General features: G+C 37.7%; 1 protein-coding gene across 1 annotated transcript; it reads right to left on the bottom strand.

The window, feature by feature from the left end:
* Positions 1-267: 267 nt before the first annotated feature.
* LOC113239551 (spondin-2-like) lies at positions 268-17512 on the bottom strand. The gene is made up of 10 exons (XM_026476612.1): positions 17365-17512; positions 15697-15911; positions 14697-14909; positions 14051-14257; positions 9381-9547; positions 7603-7696; positions 5275-5458; positions 3856-3898; positions 1198-1339; positions 268-437 (listed from the first exon to the last, which is right to left on the bottom strand). Exons 1-10 carry the CDS (start codon positions 17510-17512, stop codon positions 342-344), a joined length of 1509 nt encoding a protein of 502 aa, XP_026332397.1. The 3' UTR covers positions 268-341.
* Between the last annotated feature and the right edge of the window lie 1459 nt (positions 17513-18971).

Here is an 18971-nt window from a genome sequence, read left to right as displayed (position 1 = left end):
CCGCCCCTTACCCGTTCCCCCGCTAGTTCTCATAAACTGGTTGCTTTTCGCGCAAAAACACGGTATGATTTCTTCTCTGTCCCACAATTCCACTCGTTCTTGAAATACCTAGTATACCTAGGTAGTGTATATTTAAAACCAAAGAGCTCAAAATCTTTAAAACTTTCACTAAATAAGGTCCTGCTATGTATAACTTACTCGTAGGTCAAAATAAAATATATCGGTGATTTAAAAATCAAGTAAGTAATATTAACTGCTTACCAGTAGATAATAAGAAACATATTTATTTTCTTAAACAATAAACAGTATGTAAATACTATGCCTAAATCATTTATTAAATTTTAACACTCAACAAAACACTCGCGGGATTCAAATAAAGTATTTTCTAAATTATCGTAACATTTGGCCAGCGGTTTCACTTCCCAATCGTTGTAGTCCTGTTAACAATAGAATTCCATATGATTTAATTATGCATTTGTTCAGGATTTTAGAAATTTATGTAACTAATTACGTGCAACAGATTTCTATGCATGCAACTCTTTGGGAAATTATAGCAATATTGAATTTTAGTGCTTGTGTTGCATTGCTCGTAACATTTTGCCAGGAATTACGCCGTCGGACTATTTGCTTGGTTTGCCTTTTTCGACAACAGCAGACGACATTTATACAAGTAATTTTACATATTGAGCTATTCCTAATCTAGCATTATTTTTGTATATACATAGCGTATCCACAGTTTACAAGTTATTTTGCGCTTTTACAAACATCCTACAGTTTACTGCTAGACAGAAACTTTTCTAAAAAAGGACTCTTCATTCTTTTGTAACGGATTTAAGATCGCAATGTTATTACAATATTAATAAATTTCTGATCAAAAGTTTGTAACAGAAAGGAACAGTTGAAAACAGCCTACACTTATTTACTCTCTTCCCTTCTAGGTACTTGTTTTGCCCGTAAGGTTTCATGGTGTAATTCTTTTACTATGTAACACCTTGTACACCTTTGTGGAAAGCAAATAAAAAATATTGAATATAATAATAATATTGGGTTGAGAGACGACGCTACCACCACTTGGATGATAGATCTCAGTTGTTTCTTTACCGAGGCGGAAGGCCACCCGTAAGAAATTTAAGGGGTCTCAAGTTTTTACTTTTCGTTATGATAGTCTAGAAATCCGAAGCATGAAATGTAACTCACATCGGATACCTCGTGACGAGTCCTGATCTGTGTGCCGACACCACCGCACGCGCCACTCGTTCCTCGGCATGGTGACCACGCGCCCCAATCACTGAAGCACCTCGTCCGCGATTCGGCCAATTGCGGCTCGTCATCAAATTCCCTAAAGTCGATAGAACATTTAATTATTTTTATTTAGATGTTTTGGATTTTGTCCCATTGAGGACAATCTCCAGTGTGCGGGCGAACATTTAACTTTTTATAATAATAGTCTTTGTTTTTTTAGAGACAGAGTAAAAGTACATTTGCAGTGTTGCCAGTTGTATAAAATTTTACTTACAATTATATGGACGTCGGGTCCGCGCTAAAAGAGCGCCAAACTCCGCTTTAGTCTTCATTTGTTCTACTGACAGCGCGATACTGCGATGACATTACAATTTAAATTTCGAATAGGTTGACTTGGGACATTTTTTTCGTGGTTTTTGTATTAGACCCGTCGTCCATTTATTTGTAAGTCAATGTGCAAAAGTAATATTTTGGCAAAAGTGTTGGAATTGTGAATGTTACGGCGTTTTAACGATTACTAATTGCATCTAACTGCCTCCGTGGCCGAACGGTTACCATGCCGGACTGCCACGCAGAGGTCCCAGGTTCGATTCCCGGGCCGGGAGAAATATTTGTATGGCCTACATTTATTTCTCTCGTGAGTTTGGGTGTAATTTGTGGTTGTCTATGTGTGTGTCCATGGCACCCGCGACACAGGGTTTCCCTAGTGCGGGGCTATGTTGAGTGTGAGCGTTATTATTATTATTATTATTATTATTATTATTATCATCTTCATTCCCATTTTGACTAAGCAACTTTTAAAAAACAATTTTTACTCGTGTACATTTTATCAAGAACAGGCGGATTTCATTAAAATCACATTGAATTAAAATTAAAAACGATTAAACGACTCCTTTTTGTATTTTTGGACATGTAGTGTATGTATGTAGGTATGAACTTACAAAATTTGACATTTCATTTACATAACAAAAAATTGAAACGAATCTGTGACTCAGCTGATTCAGATGAACAAAATTCAGCCATTTATTGCATAAGCGTGACCAACATTCAGTCACTAGCTTCTTGCAAGCGGGCAACACTTTTGCGTAGTGAACCGTCATTTTATTCCGACTTCAAAAAAGACAGACTATTTTTAGTGCGAAACAACCACGCAAATTACCTACCTGGTTTCAAAGTAGGAAACCCTTGTATTATGAGTACTAGAGCTTACAGATTTTACTCCGGAATTCCGGAGCATTGCCCGGAGTATCCAAAATTATGACAAATTTAGAAAACCTTCCGGGAATTGACCGCCTCATCCAGCGCCCATAGTGTTAAACTAAAGTTGTTGCTGATGCAGGTTTATTACACACCAGCGGATGCTGATGAGGTTGCTCATTTTAGGAATTAAAAAATATCGCGACAATTATACATCCTTACCGAATCAATCTACATAAAAAGCTTTTCAATTTCTTTCATGTTGTAACAAAATATAATTTCAGTGATTTTCTGACACTTATAAACAAAAGAATCAATCTTCATAAAAACAATCAATCTGCCTAGCTTAATCGTTGTGGAATTTTATCAAAGTTATATTGTAAACACAACAGCTGAGCTGCTTTTCTGGCTTAGTTGTTTCTGGAAGATTTGTAAATTATTCCAACGTGCCTTTTAAGTCATGTCACAATTCGAACATCCGCAGTGAATCGATGCTAACTATGAATGCGGATGCTGATGCGAATATTTTAATGTATGCAGATTATCCGCGGAAGTGGATGCGGATGCTGATATGCGCAACAACCCTATTGTAAACCACTGTGCCACTTGAGGTCGTCAATCATTGAATCATAGAGTATTGAGTGCATCAGGTTATGTACACGATGTTGTCAATGCGTCTTGCGTCAAATTGTGATAGGTACCAGGTAAACTTTATAATTAACAATGTTATACTTAGAATTTGGTTACGGTGTAGTAAGTGGGTTATTAATAATTTAATTGCGTGCTAACTATATGCCATGAACAATGTCGGGAATAAAGCACGGCACATAATAATTTGTAGCCATCAAGTATATAACCAGAAATAGAAACTAAATAAGGGCTATCCACCCCTGGCAATTCACCAGGCAAATGGTCCTTATATCACTTTTAAATATCAACTCTTGTTTGCACTGAAATCACAAATTAGAAAGCTGAAATAGTACATCGCCAACAACTGACCTGTGTGTACGTCTCCGTATATTCCAAAAATGTTCTGTATTTATTGCAATAAGTATTTATTGCAATAAAGATAATATCCCTAAAAATAGGTTGCTATATGTTCTATTCGGTGGTGTGGAAAAAACAGCAAAACATCTGATTACAAAATAAACGGAATCACATTTCATCGGTAATTAAATATGTATGTATATGTAATAAATAATGGTTTGGCAGGATAGTTTTCAAACTAATTAAATGGCATTTCGTCTCTATATTCGGTTATATACTCCATGTTTGTGGCATACTGGAACCAGCTCCGCATTTATAAGCGAAGTTATATTAATATAACACTGAATTAATTATTTCCAACTCTACAATACGAGCTAAACTTAATTGAAATAAATAAAAAAAACGCTTGTAAAAAGAAAAAACACTTACTGTTCCTCTTCTTCATTTCCACCCCATGGCTTTACATTTACTTCTGTAACATTGAAAGGACGCAATATAAATACCTATATTTTAATACGAGTGAAAGCAGCTAAAAATACAGGCTGCCGCAAAAAGTCCATTTATTTCATCTGATGATTGCCGTACTTACTAAAACGAAATGGTTATTTTTTTTTTATATATGTTTAACATCAAGTGATGGGACGAACAAGTCGTGCGCCTGATAGTAAGCTACATGCTTGTCCATAACAGTGCCACTCAGAGCTTTAAATTACAAAGATCTGATTTTTTAAATATAATTAATATGTATATAAGGATTATGTAATGAGATTAGAATTAACGCGACTGAATTCAAGGGAATGTAATAATCCTCTTTCAGTTATTTTTTTATTTTATTAAACGAAAGAATAATGAAATGAAAATAAAAACGCTGAACCACTCATTTTGATCGACCGTGAGGTAATAAAATATACAACATTCAAAAAAGAGGCTAAAGGGCCAACAAAGGCGTTTTAAAAAGCCATGGAAGTTATTAAAATTTTTATCGTTAATAAAGACCTTTAATTATCATATTAATGTGAATAATAAACAGCACTGGCATTGCAATGCGAACTGGTTTTAAAGTCGCGTGACAAATTTTCAATTTTGCAATGAAAACAGACTAGCGTGACCATTGTGGGTTGTGTAATGAGGACGGGATTCCGCTCCTGCTGCTGTCCGAAAAAAGAACAAGATTGAGGCTTTACAACCAGTATTATAGAAGTATATCGACTTATATGTAACGTACTCGCACTATAGGTACTTCAGTTAACAAATGCGTCGTAATTTAAAATTTCGACTTCTAATGATATCCATACATACATATATGTATATATCGAATAAGGGCCAAAGCACAAAATCACAATTTTACAGGAGAGGCTTCCAAACGTGCAACCTGGCATATTTTCAAGAATTCCTTGTATTTCGAGGTTTCCTTGAATATGTTTGATTTTGTTTTGATGCTCTTTATAGATTACAATGAAATGAAGCATTTCCCACAAAACTAAAGCGAAAATGATCAAATTGTTACTTTGGCCCTTATACTTAGGACCGATCGATACACAAAGTGAAACAAAAAAATGAAAGCATAAGGCCTGTGATCGTATTTAAGAAAATATATGAATAATTTTCAAAGAGCAAAAGGGCAAAGGGCAAAGAGTAAATATTTACTCACAGTAAAAAAAGATGTTGTAACGTTGGTTGATAATGCACAGTTAGTAACATTTTCGGAACGACGTCTGTTTCTTAATGATAATGCGAATATTTTGACATTTACTGGAATTATCTTTCGTCTATGACTTTATTATCCCCTCATTTTAATTGGTTGTTCTGTCCTACATAAAAAAATGTTCAGTATACATAAATACGTACCATCACCCTCAGCACTGGGGCACTCTTCAGGGTTAAGAGGATAAACGTCAAGTCTGTTCACTGTCAAATAGGCAAAGGGCTTCAAATCATTCAAATTCATTTGAAAGAATGGCGAAGCCTTGTCGAAGGATCCCACTCCCACTCTATTGATGTTGTCTGATGGCTGTGTTATAGATCTTTCTGACTGTGAATGAAAAAGAACATTACCATTTATCGAGTTGATAAACAAGTACAAAGACTCTGTGGTCGATTATCATTACTATAGTAGCCGAACTGAATCACCAAATACAATTATAAATACAAAAAAATTACTATATCATTTTAAGGCTCAATTTATATTACCACGAATGCAAGCTATTTTTGTAACTATAAAGAACTTAATGTCAATTGTGCATCGTACAACCAGATGATATAGTAGCTGCGAGAATTCCCGAGACGACGCGAATATTGTTCGGAAAACGAACTACTAAAGCGGTTTGGGCTAAAAACAATTTAGCCCAAACAACAACTTACTACTACAATATTTAGTAGTAACTTTCATACGTCGTTTTACTGCTGTACTCTTTAATTTGGTCGCATGTCATTAGCCATCTTTCTAAAAGGCTGGATTTTAGGTTGATTATTGTCGGAAAGTTGTTACGTAACATCTTTACTTAAATATTATATTTATAATATGTATTTAGTCCTGTCTTTAACAAGCAGTGTTGTCTATCACCTGAAAATGTTATCATTATAATATTTAGAACAATTTTCATTACAAAAATTCGCTCCCATTCAGTGTTGCTAGATGGTTAAACGTACACTTTCCGTAACTTTTGGTGTATTCGCGTAATATGCAAATAACGTTTGATAATATAATGATATAAAATAACTAATGATAAGATTTTCTTAATTCAACTACATTTATTATTGTAAATCCTACATAGTTTACAAACACACACATATTAGGCAATAAACTAACAAACATGGTGCAAACAAAATGGATTCTTCCAATCACTGGTTAAAGGTTAATATTTCTTGAGCATACATACTCCGTAGGTTGATTTTTGGCAGTTGACTAATGTTTTCAACACCACAACAGTAAGCTTAACAAGGTGCTGTTAACCCCGTACGTAGTAGAATCATCGTTGTTCCATTTTACACTTTTATACATAGTGATTCAAAAAAATAAATGAAACTTGAAACAGGAAATGTAACTTTTGAAACAAAAATGTACGTGCCGTAGCGTTTTAAATTGCACCTTAAAGTGGTGCCATCTGTTAACAGTAGTTTTGTTTAATTGTTAAAGGTTTACATGTTAGCCAGACGTATAACCAGGTATCTATGCATTTTTTTGCAAGTTGAAAACGTGTGTGAGCGACAGGACGAACAAGTCGTGTATCTGGCGGTAACCGACACCCTACCCATAACATAGTTGCAGTGTGATTGAGAGCTTTAAATCGCAAAGTTGGACACTGCCACTGCCGTGGCCCTGAGACGTAAGTTGACAAGTCCCATATACCTGTAATTTCACCAGCACCCTTACCCTTCAAAACCGGAACGCAGTAATGTGAGCATCTACTTGGCAGCAGAAATAGTAAGGTGACAGTACTTCTAGCTCTACTGCTACAAAAACTACTAAACCCCCTACACCGCCCCCCTCCCCCCCCTTTGTAAGTTGTATTTGCTAGTGTTGTGACTGGTCAATAAATATATATTGTCAAACACAATCAATGCATAAGTTGTGTGGTGATATTTTTACGATCATTTTAAAAATAGCACTGCATTATGTAATAAACACCTAAACCACCAGTTAATAAGTAGTGAAATAAATTGCAAATATTTTTATCGTTTTCTTTATTTGCCCAAGTTTATTTCACCTTCTCCTCTTCGTTAGAACGAATTTGGTACAGACTACAAAAATGTCGTTTTCATCCCCTAAATGCATAACCTCCTGGGACCCATAAACTACAATGGGAAAGGAGCTAAATGCCCAATTCACTTTAAAATGTGATGAATATAATTCACGCTTGAAAAATGTATTTTTCTAGACTCCTTATAATCACACACACGCACGTACGTACGCTCGCACGTGCACACACGCACGCAGGCACGCACGCCTGTGTAAGCCCGAGTAAAGAAGCGCTACACTTATTCACCGGCTGATCAAAAAAAAGCTTTATGCCCATATAATTAGAGCGAAAAAGACGTTTCGCTTCCGCTCGGTCTGCCGACGCGAAAACGAAGCTTTTTCCGGTCGGCTTAATTCCATGGCGACCGTAAGCGTGGCGACCGTGAACGTGGCGATAGTGAGACCTATAAGCATCAAACACGCGAATGACAACTTACATCGTATGATACCCCGTTCATCACCCCTGCGTCCCAAGGGTACAAGGGTATTGTGTGATTAGACAGCCACCCTTCATTAGAGCACAGTTCGTACCTGTGGACGTTTACAATGATGAAATTGTTTATTATTGAGCCTATTTATACAGTGAATTTTTTAACCATGAAAACCATGGGAGATACAGGGAATCTGTTTTAGAAACCATTATAAATTGTGAGTTGATTATAAAAATGGATAAGTTTTTTATAAGGATCATTTCATTGAATCGCAAGAAAAAATCGAGCAGAAGTTGGTCAAATTTAATAAAATATTTATTCGTAACAAAAAATTGGTCGGTATAGCGCTCCGGAGTGAATTCCTGTGCCGTTGGTCCCGGTTTCGATACCCAGTAGGACCAATTTGAGAAATGAACTTTTCTAAATTGGTTCTGGTCTGGGTTCTGTAGTAAGAAAACCACCAAAGTTCGCGCTGTGCAGCTCGACACTGGTAACTCTATTTATTAAAAAGCTTAGTAAAACTTTGTATTGCCCGTGGCGGCACAAGCTGCCGATGACAGGATGCGCTTGTCGCCGCCGCATCGCGCAGCGGGGCTTTACTATTTTGGTAAAAGAAATGGGTATGTACTATACGAGCATATTGTAGAATTATGTTGTATACTATATCGCACTTTATAAAGTGCGCTCGTGCGCAGCTTGGCGCCGTCGACCGCTGCTTGCTGCATCTTCTTTTTAATTTTTTGTGAGAAATGTAATCCTATCCAGTAGAAGATAAAGTTTATGTTGCAATGCCTGTTTTAATGCATCGCAGTTCTGATCGTTAGCCTTAGCCGACCGCAAGGAAAACGATCAGAAGCCAATTTCTAAGCCAATTTTTGAGTAATTATTAAACGTAATTTGGTTTTTCGAGTTCTCCAGGATATTTTTCTCGCCACGAAGTTGCCCAGTAGAGCTAACACGACAGGGCGCGAATTGCGAGAGAGCGACATAAAGTGCGAGATACTGCTATTCTTCCTTAGGGTTTATTCAGTCGCTTTCACAGTGCCGAAGCGGCTACACGTCGAAATCGTAAACAGATGCTAGACGCTAGACCAAGCACTGTGAAAGGTACTAGCGGACTAAGCCAATAGATCTAGTCGCGCCCGCACCCGCACCCGCCGCCACTCTGATAAGGCCTAATGGCCTTAAGGCCGGGTGCACTTGCGTTTTTCACTTGCTTGCGTGACTCGTTTCGCGCATACGCAAAGATCTGTCTTGTGCGTGCAAGTAGGATTGTTCACGAGTCGCTCGCTTGCACCGGCCGCTTGCTTTACGTTGGATTTCTTTGCGTTGCGTGTGTTTGATATCTAGCATGTTTGATATTTCCGCGCAAGCAACAGGGAACGTTTGCGGAGGACAGCACCACTGGCCAATCACAGAGCAGCAGCGTCCACGCGTCCAATAAAACCAAAACAAAGACAAGGTGCCGCGCATGCGCGCAAGTCTCTCCGCAAGACAAAGCGGAAGACTCATGAACGCGTTTGCGCTGAAGGCAGATTTCTACGCCGTGACTCAGCCAACGCAAGCAAGCGAAAAACGCAAGTGAAACACTCGTGCACCCGGCATTAGAGATCTCGCGCTTACGGCATAGAGCGCTTTTTGTCGCTCTCGCGCAAGTCTCACCCAGTCGTGCTATCCCTGTAGATTTCTCGATATTTCTCGAGTCGAAAAATTTCGAGCAGAAACTCTAGCAACGGAACGCGTAAGAAACAAATGTGTTGTATTTCTTGTTAAAGTTAAATTACTTGCTCGTTCCAAGGAACCAATCTGGTGAGGGTCGCATTTGAATGATGACAGAGAACATATGGTGTATTCTGCTGACCCTGAACAAAGCATGCTGCGGCTCAGACGTGTACGGGTACTGCCGACGTTTGCCTCGAATGAGCGTTCTAGTGCCTCCTTCTAGATTCATCTGTGAAACAATATAGACAACAGCAGTTAACAATTGAATAGTTTTAATACTGGATTATTATCAGATATCTTTGTTTATGATACCAAGAGATGACGGGCCGAACAAATCGTGCGCCTGGAGGTAAGCGACACGCCTGTCCAAAGCAGTTGCAATGACACTCAAAGCCTTAAATCGCAAAGGTTCGAGGGGCACTGCCACTGCGCCCGTCACCCTGAGAGATAAGTTAACAAGTCCCTTGCGTCTGTAATTTCAACGGCACCCTTTCAAAACGGAAATATATGAATGCTTACATCGCAGTACTTTTTTGGACGAACTCTTTCACACGGAGCTCTACTGCAACGAATACTTTAAGATCGGAATCAGAGTACATATAGAGTGATATTTCCCCTTGAAATCGCGGCATTATTAAATATAATTCCGGACTTTCAAAACACAAACAAACCAAGCAAACAAAAAAGCAAAAATATCAAAACAGCAGGTATCATTCTGTCTAAGGCTGAAATTTATAAAACGAAGTTTGACTTCCACTAAGCAAAAATAGCGAACTAAGCAAATTTTTTGTATTTACAAAATGAACTTTGCATAACATTTTTTTTAATATAATGATGTTTTTGCTACCATTTTTTTTGTGAAAATACTCCAATTGTAGTATGAAGTTTATTGAACATCACAATGTTTTAGTACCACGATATTTTTTTGTTAATTATTCCACTAGTTTATTATAACGTACCAGGCCGATATGCTGAAGCCACAGAAAAAAAAATCGGCCTGGCGTGATAAGACGCTGGTTCGAATCAAAGGGATTCGATCTTTGTAATAAATAATAATACTACAGTTGTTTGATGTTATTGTTGACACTAAGAACAGAGCTACAGGTCGAGGAAGCAGATCTTACGAATATATCTATGTGCTTGCAACAGATTTTTGCGCTACAGCAAAAAATAACTTTGCCTTTGCGTAAGCAAGGACTTACTTAGTGAACTCAATTGATTTCCATGAAATACTAGCTTAAATGTGGTTTTCCAACGGCAAGGCGAGACTCTACCAAACATTGCCATTAATAGCTCGCAAGAGCTATCGCGATCTTCAGTGCTGTTCGATCGATTTTTTTAAATTACCAAACGGTAGTTTTGTTCGTTTCTGCGAATAACATACACTCTTTTGCAAAAAAAACGGGCACCTAAGGAAATTTACGTTCTAAAGTCGATTTGAGTTAATTAAATGAAATTTATTTCTTTGACTTAGTCTTACTATCGGAACTTTGACTTAGACTTATAATCGTGTAAATTAATGCGTGTGAAGTGAATTCGGGCAATTAAAAGAAAAAACACGATGGATTCTTTAAAACCGATGTACACGCCCAAACAATAAGAAGTGGTCGGCAATAAAGACAAGATTTTTTTTTACTTTTTTTAATTAAATAAAGTTACAAATGTAAAAACCTAATAACGAGTGTGACCTCCTCTTGTCAAAATCACAGCTTGAATCCTTCTGGGCATGCTTTCCACGATGTTTTTAATAACGTTTTGAGGAATACGTTCCCACTCTTCTGCAATGACTCTTTTTAGCTCCCTGCTGTTTTGTGGAGCAGGTTGCACTGATCTTACCCGTCTCTTTAGAACATCCCAGACATGCTCAATTGGATTGAGGTCAGGACTTCGAGCTGGCCAATCTAAACGACGGATCCCAACTTCTTGCATGTACGCTTCCACGTCGCCAGAACGGTGCGGGCGAGCATTGTCGTCCATAAAAATGGAATCTTCCCCAAGTGCAGTCAATGTGGGTTGTGCATATGGAATTAGGACTTCCATTATGTACTGGTGTGCATTTAATGTTCCATTTTCTATGAAAACTAACTCCGTACGCTCCGTCGAATTAATTGCTGCCCAAAACATAACGGAGCCTCCGCCATAAGGAGTGATTTCTTCGAAACACACTTCTGCATAGCGTTCCCGTGGTCTTCGCAGCACTCGCCGGCGTCGGTCCTCTCCACACAAAGAGATTCTAGCTTCATCAGAAAATAATACTTTATTCCAGTCCTCCAGAGTCCATGAAGCACAGTTCCGAGCAAACTGAAGTCGAGCAACACGGTGCTCACGGAGTAATTTAGGGCCCCGAGCTGGGCGGTAACTCCTGATATTGGCAGCCAAAAGCCTCCTCCTGACCGTCCACAAGCTAACTTCTACTCCTCTTACTTCTTCAAGGCTCTTCTTCAGGTCCACACTTGACGCCTTAAGATTCCGCAACGCCTGACTCACCAAAAAGCGGTCATCTCTTGGTTCTGTGCATCGTTTTCTTCCCGAACCGGGTCTTCTTTTGACCGAACCGGTCTCTTGATACCGTTGCCAAGTCCTCTGGACAGTTGAACGACTCACATTTAGCCGCTGAGACACGTAAGTTTGCGAACAACCTTCTTCAAGTAGTGCTATAATTTTACCGGCCCTTATCACTTTATCACTCATATCAAAAAGTGGTATTTAATGTAAAAAGAAAGATTAAATTGTTTAATTTGCAGAAAATATCCAAAAAGTTTCAAAATATCGTAATCAGTTAAAAATCGTTTCAGCAATTCGCGCCATTAGTAAAGCAATTTTAGAATAATCCACAATAATCATTATTTTTCTTTTATTAATTTCAAATTTTAAATTTCGAACATAAAGAATCATGCCAGGATGCTTCAAATAACATGCCAATATATCGTCAAATTAATAAAACCTATTTCTTGTTCTTCTTCATTGAAGTAGAGAAAAAAATCTAAAGTGCCCGTTTTTTTTGCAAAAGAGTTTATATCGATACCTCTCACGTAAGTTGTTGTAAGACAAAAAAATTCCATTTTTTGCTTTTTAATTTCAATATATCCTTTTTTATGTATATTATAGGTTCCATGTTTGAAACTGAACATAACACTAAGGCTCAATTCACACTGGCGCAGAGTTGCAGCGTCGCGTCGCGTCATGCTTTTCGCCTATAGCATAGGTATTCATCTCTATTTTCCCATTATTAAGGTACAAATTTGTGTTATGCAAATATGGAGGTTGCAGTCGAGCGGCTTCGCGCGTCGACGCGCGTTGCCGTGCCAATCACTTGAGCACAGTGAGGCGTCAGACGCCGATCACACTGTGATCCGGGCGCACTAATGCGATCGTCGTCGCGCGTCGTCGCGCTTCGCCAGACGTTGTAATTGAAAAACAGGACGCGACGCGACGCTTCGACTCTGCGTCGGTATGAGTTGAGCCTAAGGGACTTCTCTTTTAAATGAGGAACCAATAATATACTAAAAAGGATGTATTTCAGTTAAAAAAGCAAAAAATGGTATTTTGACTTACAACAAGTTACGTGAGAGGTATCGATATATCCAACCCGAACACTAAAGAAGGATGACGACATCACGTGTATTTTGTGACCCAGTGTTTTTGGCGACGTGCATTAAAGAGACTTATCACTACTTGTAATTCATTATCAAAGCATCAAAAAAGCTAATTGAGTACAGCCTGGTAGAAGCTGGGTTTATAAAGTTGATATAGGTTATGTTTATAAAATTGTCCTGTATTTCGCTTCAGATGTTTGTTCGCGGCAGCAAAAACAAGTTTTCAGTTTGTCCCCAAAAATAATAAATAACTTCCCGAACATTCCAAATCTGCCACACTCTGCCACATTTAATGTAACTTATCATGTTCTGCAGTAACGAAAATGAATAAAAATAAAATCTGCCCAAATAGCAGAAATCTGCCACAAATGATCACACTGTTCTTAATATCAATGTGACATTGTCATTGGCAGGAGGTCTCTTGTCAACACGTTCCTTTGCAACTTTCATTACCTCTCATTTAAATATAGTCTAAATATTTTTGTCACATTGTGTTTTATTTTTTGCTTTATGTCATTACTGTTTAATTGATTATTTCATTAGGTATTTTATAGCTTTATTTTTATTTTATGCGTGTACTATAAAATAACCAATACTTCAGGTAAACATTCAATCTTGCTTAAAATGAAACATGCGTACAAGAACGTTACGTAATCTGTGGTTGACCTGAAGCAATTGCGTTGTGTTCTTGCATCTATACTAAAATACGTTTTACGTTTTTTTATTCCCGACTTCTAAAAATATACAAAAATATATTGATAACTAGGCATAAACTAAAACGTATAAATATACATATATATAATTACACAAGCAAAGTCCATGAACGGCTCTTCGTCGTTATTGGGGCAGCTATCGCCATCCTTCTTTTAAATCCGCTTTAAAAATGCCTTTGAAATGCACGGATCTGAACACAAATAAAGCGACAAATTCATTCAATAAGACTAAACGAAATTGGAATCGAAGTTTATCACATTTATCAGTTTTTGTTTCGGAGCTCTTTAATTATTATACGCGTATTATAGAATTAAAAGAATGATGAAAATCGAAGATAACTACTGTTTGCTGGCTGACGGAGAGCTTGGTTTATCACTAAGCTAACAAAAACGTTCAATATATGGTTATGTGCCTGTACTTACATGTTCTATTATATAATTGTGCATAGGAAGGTCATCGTAGTCAACAACCATAACTCTCAGTCCGTTTCCAGCTTTGTAACCTTGCTCCCAAAGTGTAAAGTTTCGATCGTGTGACGTTCCGATCATGGTTTCGAACGCTATCTCATCCAGCTTTTCAGGAAAGTTGAGGGGGTGATTACCTCTCGACCATTGCCCTTTGAAGATGACCTGTGTGAACAAAAAAGAACTGAAAGGTATTAGAAGTCTGACGAGCACCAATTTTTAAATAGATCACTTAGACGATGTCCCACTACGGTGGCTGATGTCCATACATCAGCCCACAGTGGTGGACAATGGTGAGCAATGGTAGTGGAAACGTCGGTTTGTTTGAAAAAACAAATATACGCGATTTAAATCCGAAAAAATAGTTTCATTTCCTATGTGTAACAATCGCGAAAACCTAAGAACTCGAAATGGTAGTGGACTTCACAAATCGAATAGTCACGTATAAATATAAATATAAACTAATTACACATGTTAAGTAATAGTTTAGGACTTTCATGCATTGCTATAGTTAACTTAAAATGATTACAAATCAAGACCGTGTATGTAGAGTTTCTAGTTTTGATGAAACCGAATAACAAAGAGAAGGAAGCAAAATTTTTACTTCATAGCGTGCTTCGCTACACAGTCTGCACACGTTAAGTTGCGGTAGCGGAGGCTGATCGGGAGGGGACGCTTTGTCCTTCTCGAGAACGACTGACAGCTTGTCTTCCCGGTCTGTGCTTCCGGCATACCATTTTTCATCATTTTCTGCTACCATTGCGCGAAATCGTACCCTCTGGTTTCTCTCACTTGTTTTTGGTGATATCCAGTGCACCTGTTGGAATAAAAAAAATGAATACTTGTTTATTTCAGACATAGTATTAATGGCTATATTATTATGACCCAGAAGTTATTCCCACTACCCGCATCATTAGCAGTAGTCGCCACTAGTGTGGATCATGTTTTGAAAGAATTTGCCAGTCCGGCGTAACGTGCGCTTTTTCGAATTCGAACACAAGTTTATAGCTCGATGCGCTGTTGACTGTTAGGTACTGTGGGAGCGTAGCCGTGGTTATAGCGTAGAAAGAGGCACTTTTTAATAATAAACGAGGAATCAATTCATAAGTAAAGATTTACTGTGAGCGTTCGGTTTGAAGATTTGTCCAGAACTCTCTCGATGTTCATTTGACAACAACCTTCTATTTTTTACACAATTCTAAATATAAAATAAAGCAGCCAGCGCTATGCTTCAGTACCTACTCGCTGATTGTAGCCCACTGTTCGCTAAACGTGCAGAGGACATGAATAGTACGCCATTGCGAGGAGGCTTCTTTTGTGCACCCCATCTATAGTATTATGAATGGCTCGTTGGTAACAGTTTGTCACAAAATTAGTAAGTAATTTATTTCTCATTACATTTGCACGTGAATAGTATGATTGCCTACAGGCTAACTTGACTATAATTCCCCAAATAAAACCCACGGGCCTTTTTTCTTTCCATTACAGCCATGGTTGGTAAGGAGTTTTTTATTTGTAGTACGACATACTTCCTTACTTAAGTCAGGTTCAAGTTCAAGTAAGGAGGTAGGTTACTTGTTGCAATAGACTGCACAAAGACTTACCGTAACAGATTTCTTAAGCGAATTGTCCACGTTCATTACAGTGTTTAGACATGTCGCGCTATAAGTGGCAATATGGTCTTCTTGCAAAGGCTTTAGGGAGCCGACTTCGGCCTTGTGCGGCCTCAAATCGTCCGATTGTCTGTCGTCCCCTGCGCCCTCAGCAGTTATCATGAACTTCATGAATGGTCGTTTTTCGTCTAACGCCCTTATGCTTACTGCAATCGAAGTACTTATATCGGTATGAAATTAAAGAATTGTTCCGCTAGGTTCAAATGGATGGACAGCTGCTGCGCATCGATGCGCATTCTGAGATGGGCAATGGTTTTAACCCAATCAACGAGAACGAGAATTTCGTTTAAACGGCCCACTCACTACCTGCATGACCGTCCGCCACGCAAGCAGAAGACTGCTCACACACTAACCTGCGTATGACCCACGCCCAGAACAATAAAAATACAGTAGATGTGGTTAGTTAGCGTCTGACACGTGCCAACTGTAGGCGTCTTTCCAGACCTATCTGAGATCAGTCCGCCAGTTTCGCTTTGTATGGTATGGTTGTGTCATTCTTTCGTACAAATTCTCTAAAATCCTAGAAAAATGCCTTATTGTGCTGTTTTGGAGTGCAAAACTGATAGCCGCACCAAAAATGTTACCCGTGGTGATATTTAATATCATCGGAGTCTTATTTTAATATTTTTTTTTTTTATTATCGAAATATTTTTTTTATTACAAGAGACGAAAGTAATGCGTATACCCATTGACTTACAAATAAATGGACGACGGGTCTAATACAAAAACCACGAAAAAAATGTCCCGAGTCAACCTATTTAAACGTAGTGACATTTCAAGGAATAGGAAAGAGCTAAAACGTTGAATTTAAATTGTAATGTCATCGCAGTACTGTCTAATTTTGCTTGCTACGCTGTCAGTCGAACAAACGAAGACTAGAGCGTGAATGACGCTCTGTATACGATTTTAACGCCATATAAGTTCGGACACTTTTTAGCGCGGACCCGACGTCCATATAACTGTAAGTCAATGCGTATACCCCTGGAATATGGTCGCTTCTTGTTTGGAGAACTAAATTAACAGCTCCAATTCGTCGTGATTCAGCAAGTAACCGCTAGAGGGCAATACGTTGATTAAAATTTCAATATAATATCAAAACGTCGCAACTTGTAATAATAGGTAATGATGATATTGAACTTAACAATCCACAGTTATATTAACAATCCAGAACATCTTATTTCTTTTTAACAATAATCAATTTAAATAATCTTAATAAACAATATCAACATTTTGTAGTGTTCCAAGTTAAGAATGTATGAGTTTTGGCGACATCGGCTCTCATAGTAATTGAGACTTAAGGTACTTCTATTGTTTTTATTCGTCCGTGGGCCTACGTATGGAGTCTCGCAGGACCTATTGCAGGATAGCAGGATCGCTTGCATGAGACTACATTCATAACCCTGCATTACGCGGCGGACGGCAAGACGGACTGCAATGCAGGATAATGAATGCCCCCTTTTAAACACGGCGGTACCGGTACCGAACATTAATGCGCGGTGCCACGCATATTTATAAGTAAATATATAAACGCGCGTTAAAATTCTGTCAACTGAACATAGCCTTAGTGTCATTTCATAGATTTTGAGGCATGGGCCTTACCGACATATGTCTGGTCAGGCAAATACTTCCCAGCGTCGCTGCCCTTATTGTCAACAATGAGTTTGAAAGGACCCTCCTTGGGATCCGTGGGTGTTGGCACCTTCGCCCCCGGTGGAGTTTGGTTACATCTCTCAGAGCTTGCAATCATTGTCGCTGCTAGAAGCCATATTATTAATTGATATCTGAAAATTTATATATACTCTTGAAATGTAATTGTCATACCATTTTTGCAAACTTGCAATACTCGTATAACTACAAAATACTTGTCATTGACTCAAGATTGATACCTATTTCACTTACTTATATAGTAGATACGTAGGTACACTTTTTTTACGTATAAACTATTATATATGTATAAATTTTTACGTATTTACGTTTATTTACGTATAAAGAATTAAAGAATCACAACAACAAATGGTATTCGATCAAGAGCACGGCAATCCCTACAATCAGAGACACTTGAAATCAGATTGATGATCAATTAACATGAATCAGTAATTTATAATACCTATATATATAACAGATTGTATTTATTTTTACATTATTTATTTAACCGACTTACGCGATTATTTCAAATTTAATAAGGATGTTCCACCTCTAAGGGTGACAAATCGGGGAATTAATCTTGTTTATTGAATTTCACCCACTTTCCTTTAACTGATCTTAATAAAACTTTGTACACAGATGCAATTTTATTGAAAATAAAACACGATATAGCGAAAATCGATAACCAAACTTTTGACATCGATTATTTTTAATAAAATACTTATATATTTAATTTAAAGGCGGTTTTTTTTATAAAAACATAATTATACTTAAATATTAAATGCACGTCGCGTCTGATCGGCTAATCTGGAAATCTTTGGAGGAGGCCTATGTTCAGCAGTGAACGTCTTCCGGCTGATATGATGATGATGATGATTAATATATTTAATTAATTTGGACGCCTTCTTTCGTCTTACTAGTTTCACTTCAAATCTGACAATTTTAACTATATAGAGTTCACAAAAACCCTGAAATTACTAAGCATAAAACTTGATACTGGTAAAACATGGACAAAAGCTGAAGAACGGAAGAAGAAGAACTTTCTAACTCCATCATATTTGGACTAACCGAAAAAAGTAGAAAACATAATCTACATTGAAATTTCATCGCCTTCCTTTCTCAACTCGTATTTTAAAGCACAAAGTTACTGAAATGCAGTAGCAGGGTAGGCGTATACTAATTTTCAGGATGATTTCACATCACATTCCTTCATATTCACACACTGACTTTAACCTATTCTTATAGTAATGTATCCAAATTAACACTCGTGATAAGGAATTTAAGTTTTGCCATATCCTACAATTTGAGAAAGTAAGGCTTCAATTTGTTCAACAATGTTCAAGTTTTTATCTACACATTTATCCCGTTTACACAAACAACTTAACTAAATACTAAAAGCGGGAGTATTAAACAAACACCAAAGTTATAAACGCTGATACTTACACTTTGTGAATTAAATTTGAACGAAAGCACATTTTGCAATTCTAAGAGTGTCTCTGATCACTGCACTATAAAGAAACTGTTTATAAACAAAACTTAATGTTACATGTTACATTGTGTGT

Source organism: Hyposmocoma kahamanoa, unplaced genomic scaffold (assembly GCF_003589595.1).
Source record: "Hyposmocoma kahamanoa isolate Upper Pololo Valley unplaced genomic scaffold, ASM358959v1 99879, whole genome shotgun sequence".
Taxonomy (NCBI): Eukaryota; Metazoa; Arthropoda; class Insecta; order Lepidoptera; family Cosmopterigidae; genus Hyposmocoma; species Hyposmocoma kahamanoa.
The sequence above is the reverse complement of the archived record's forward strand: the minus strand, read 5'-3'. Positions and strand labels throughout refer to the sequence as shown.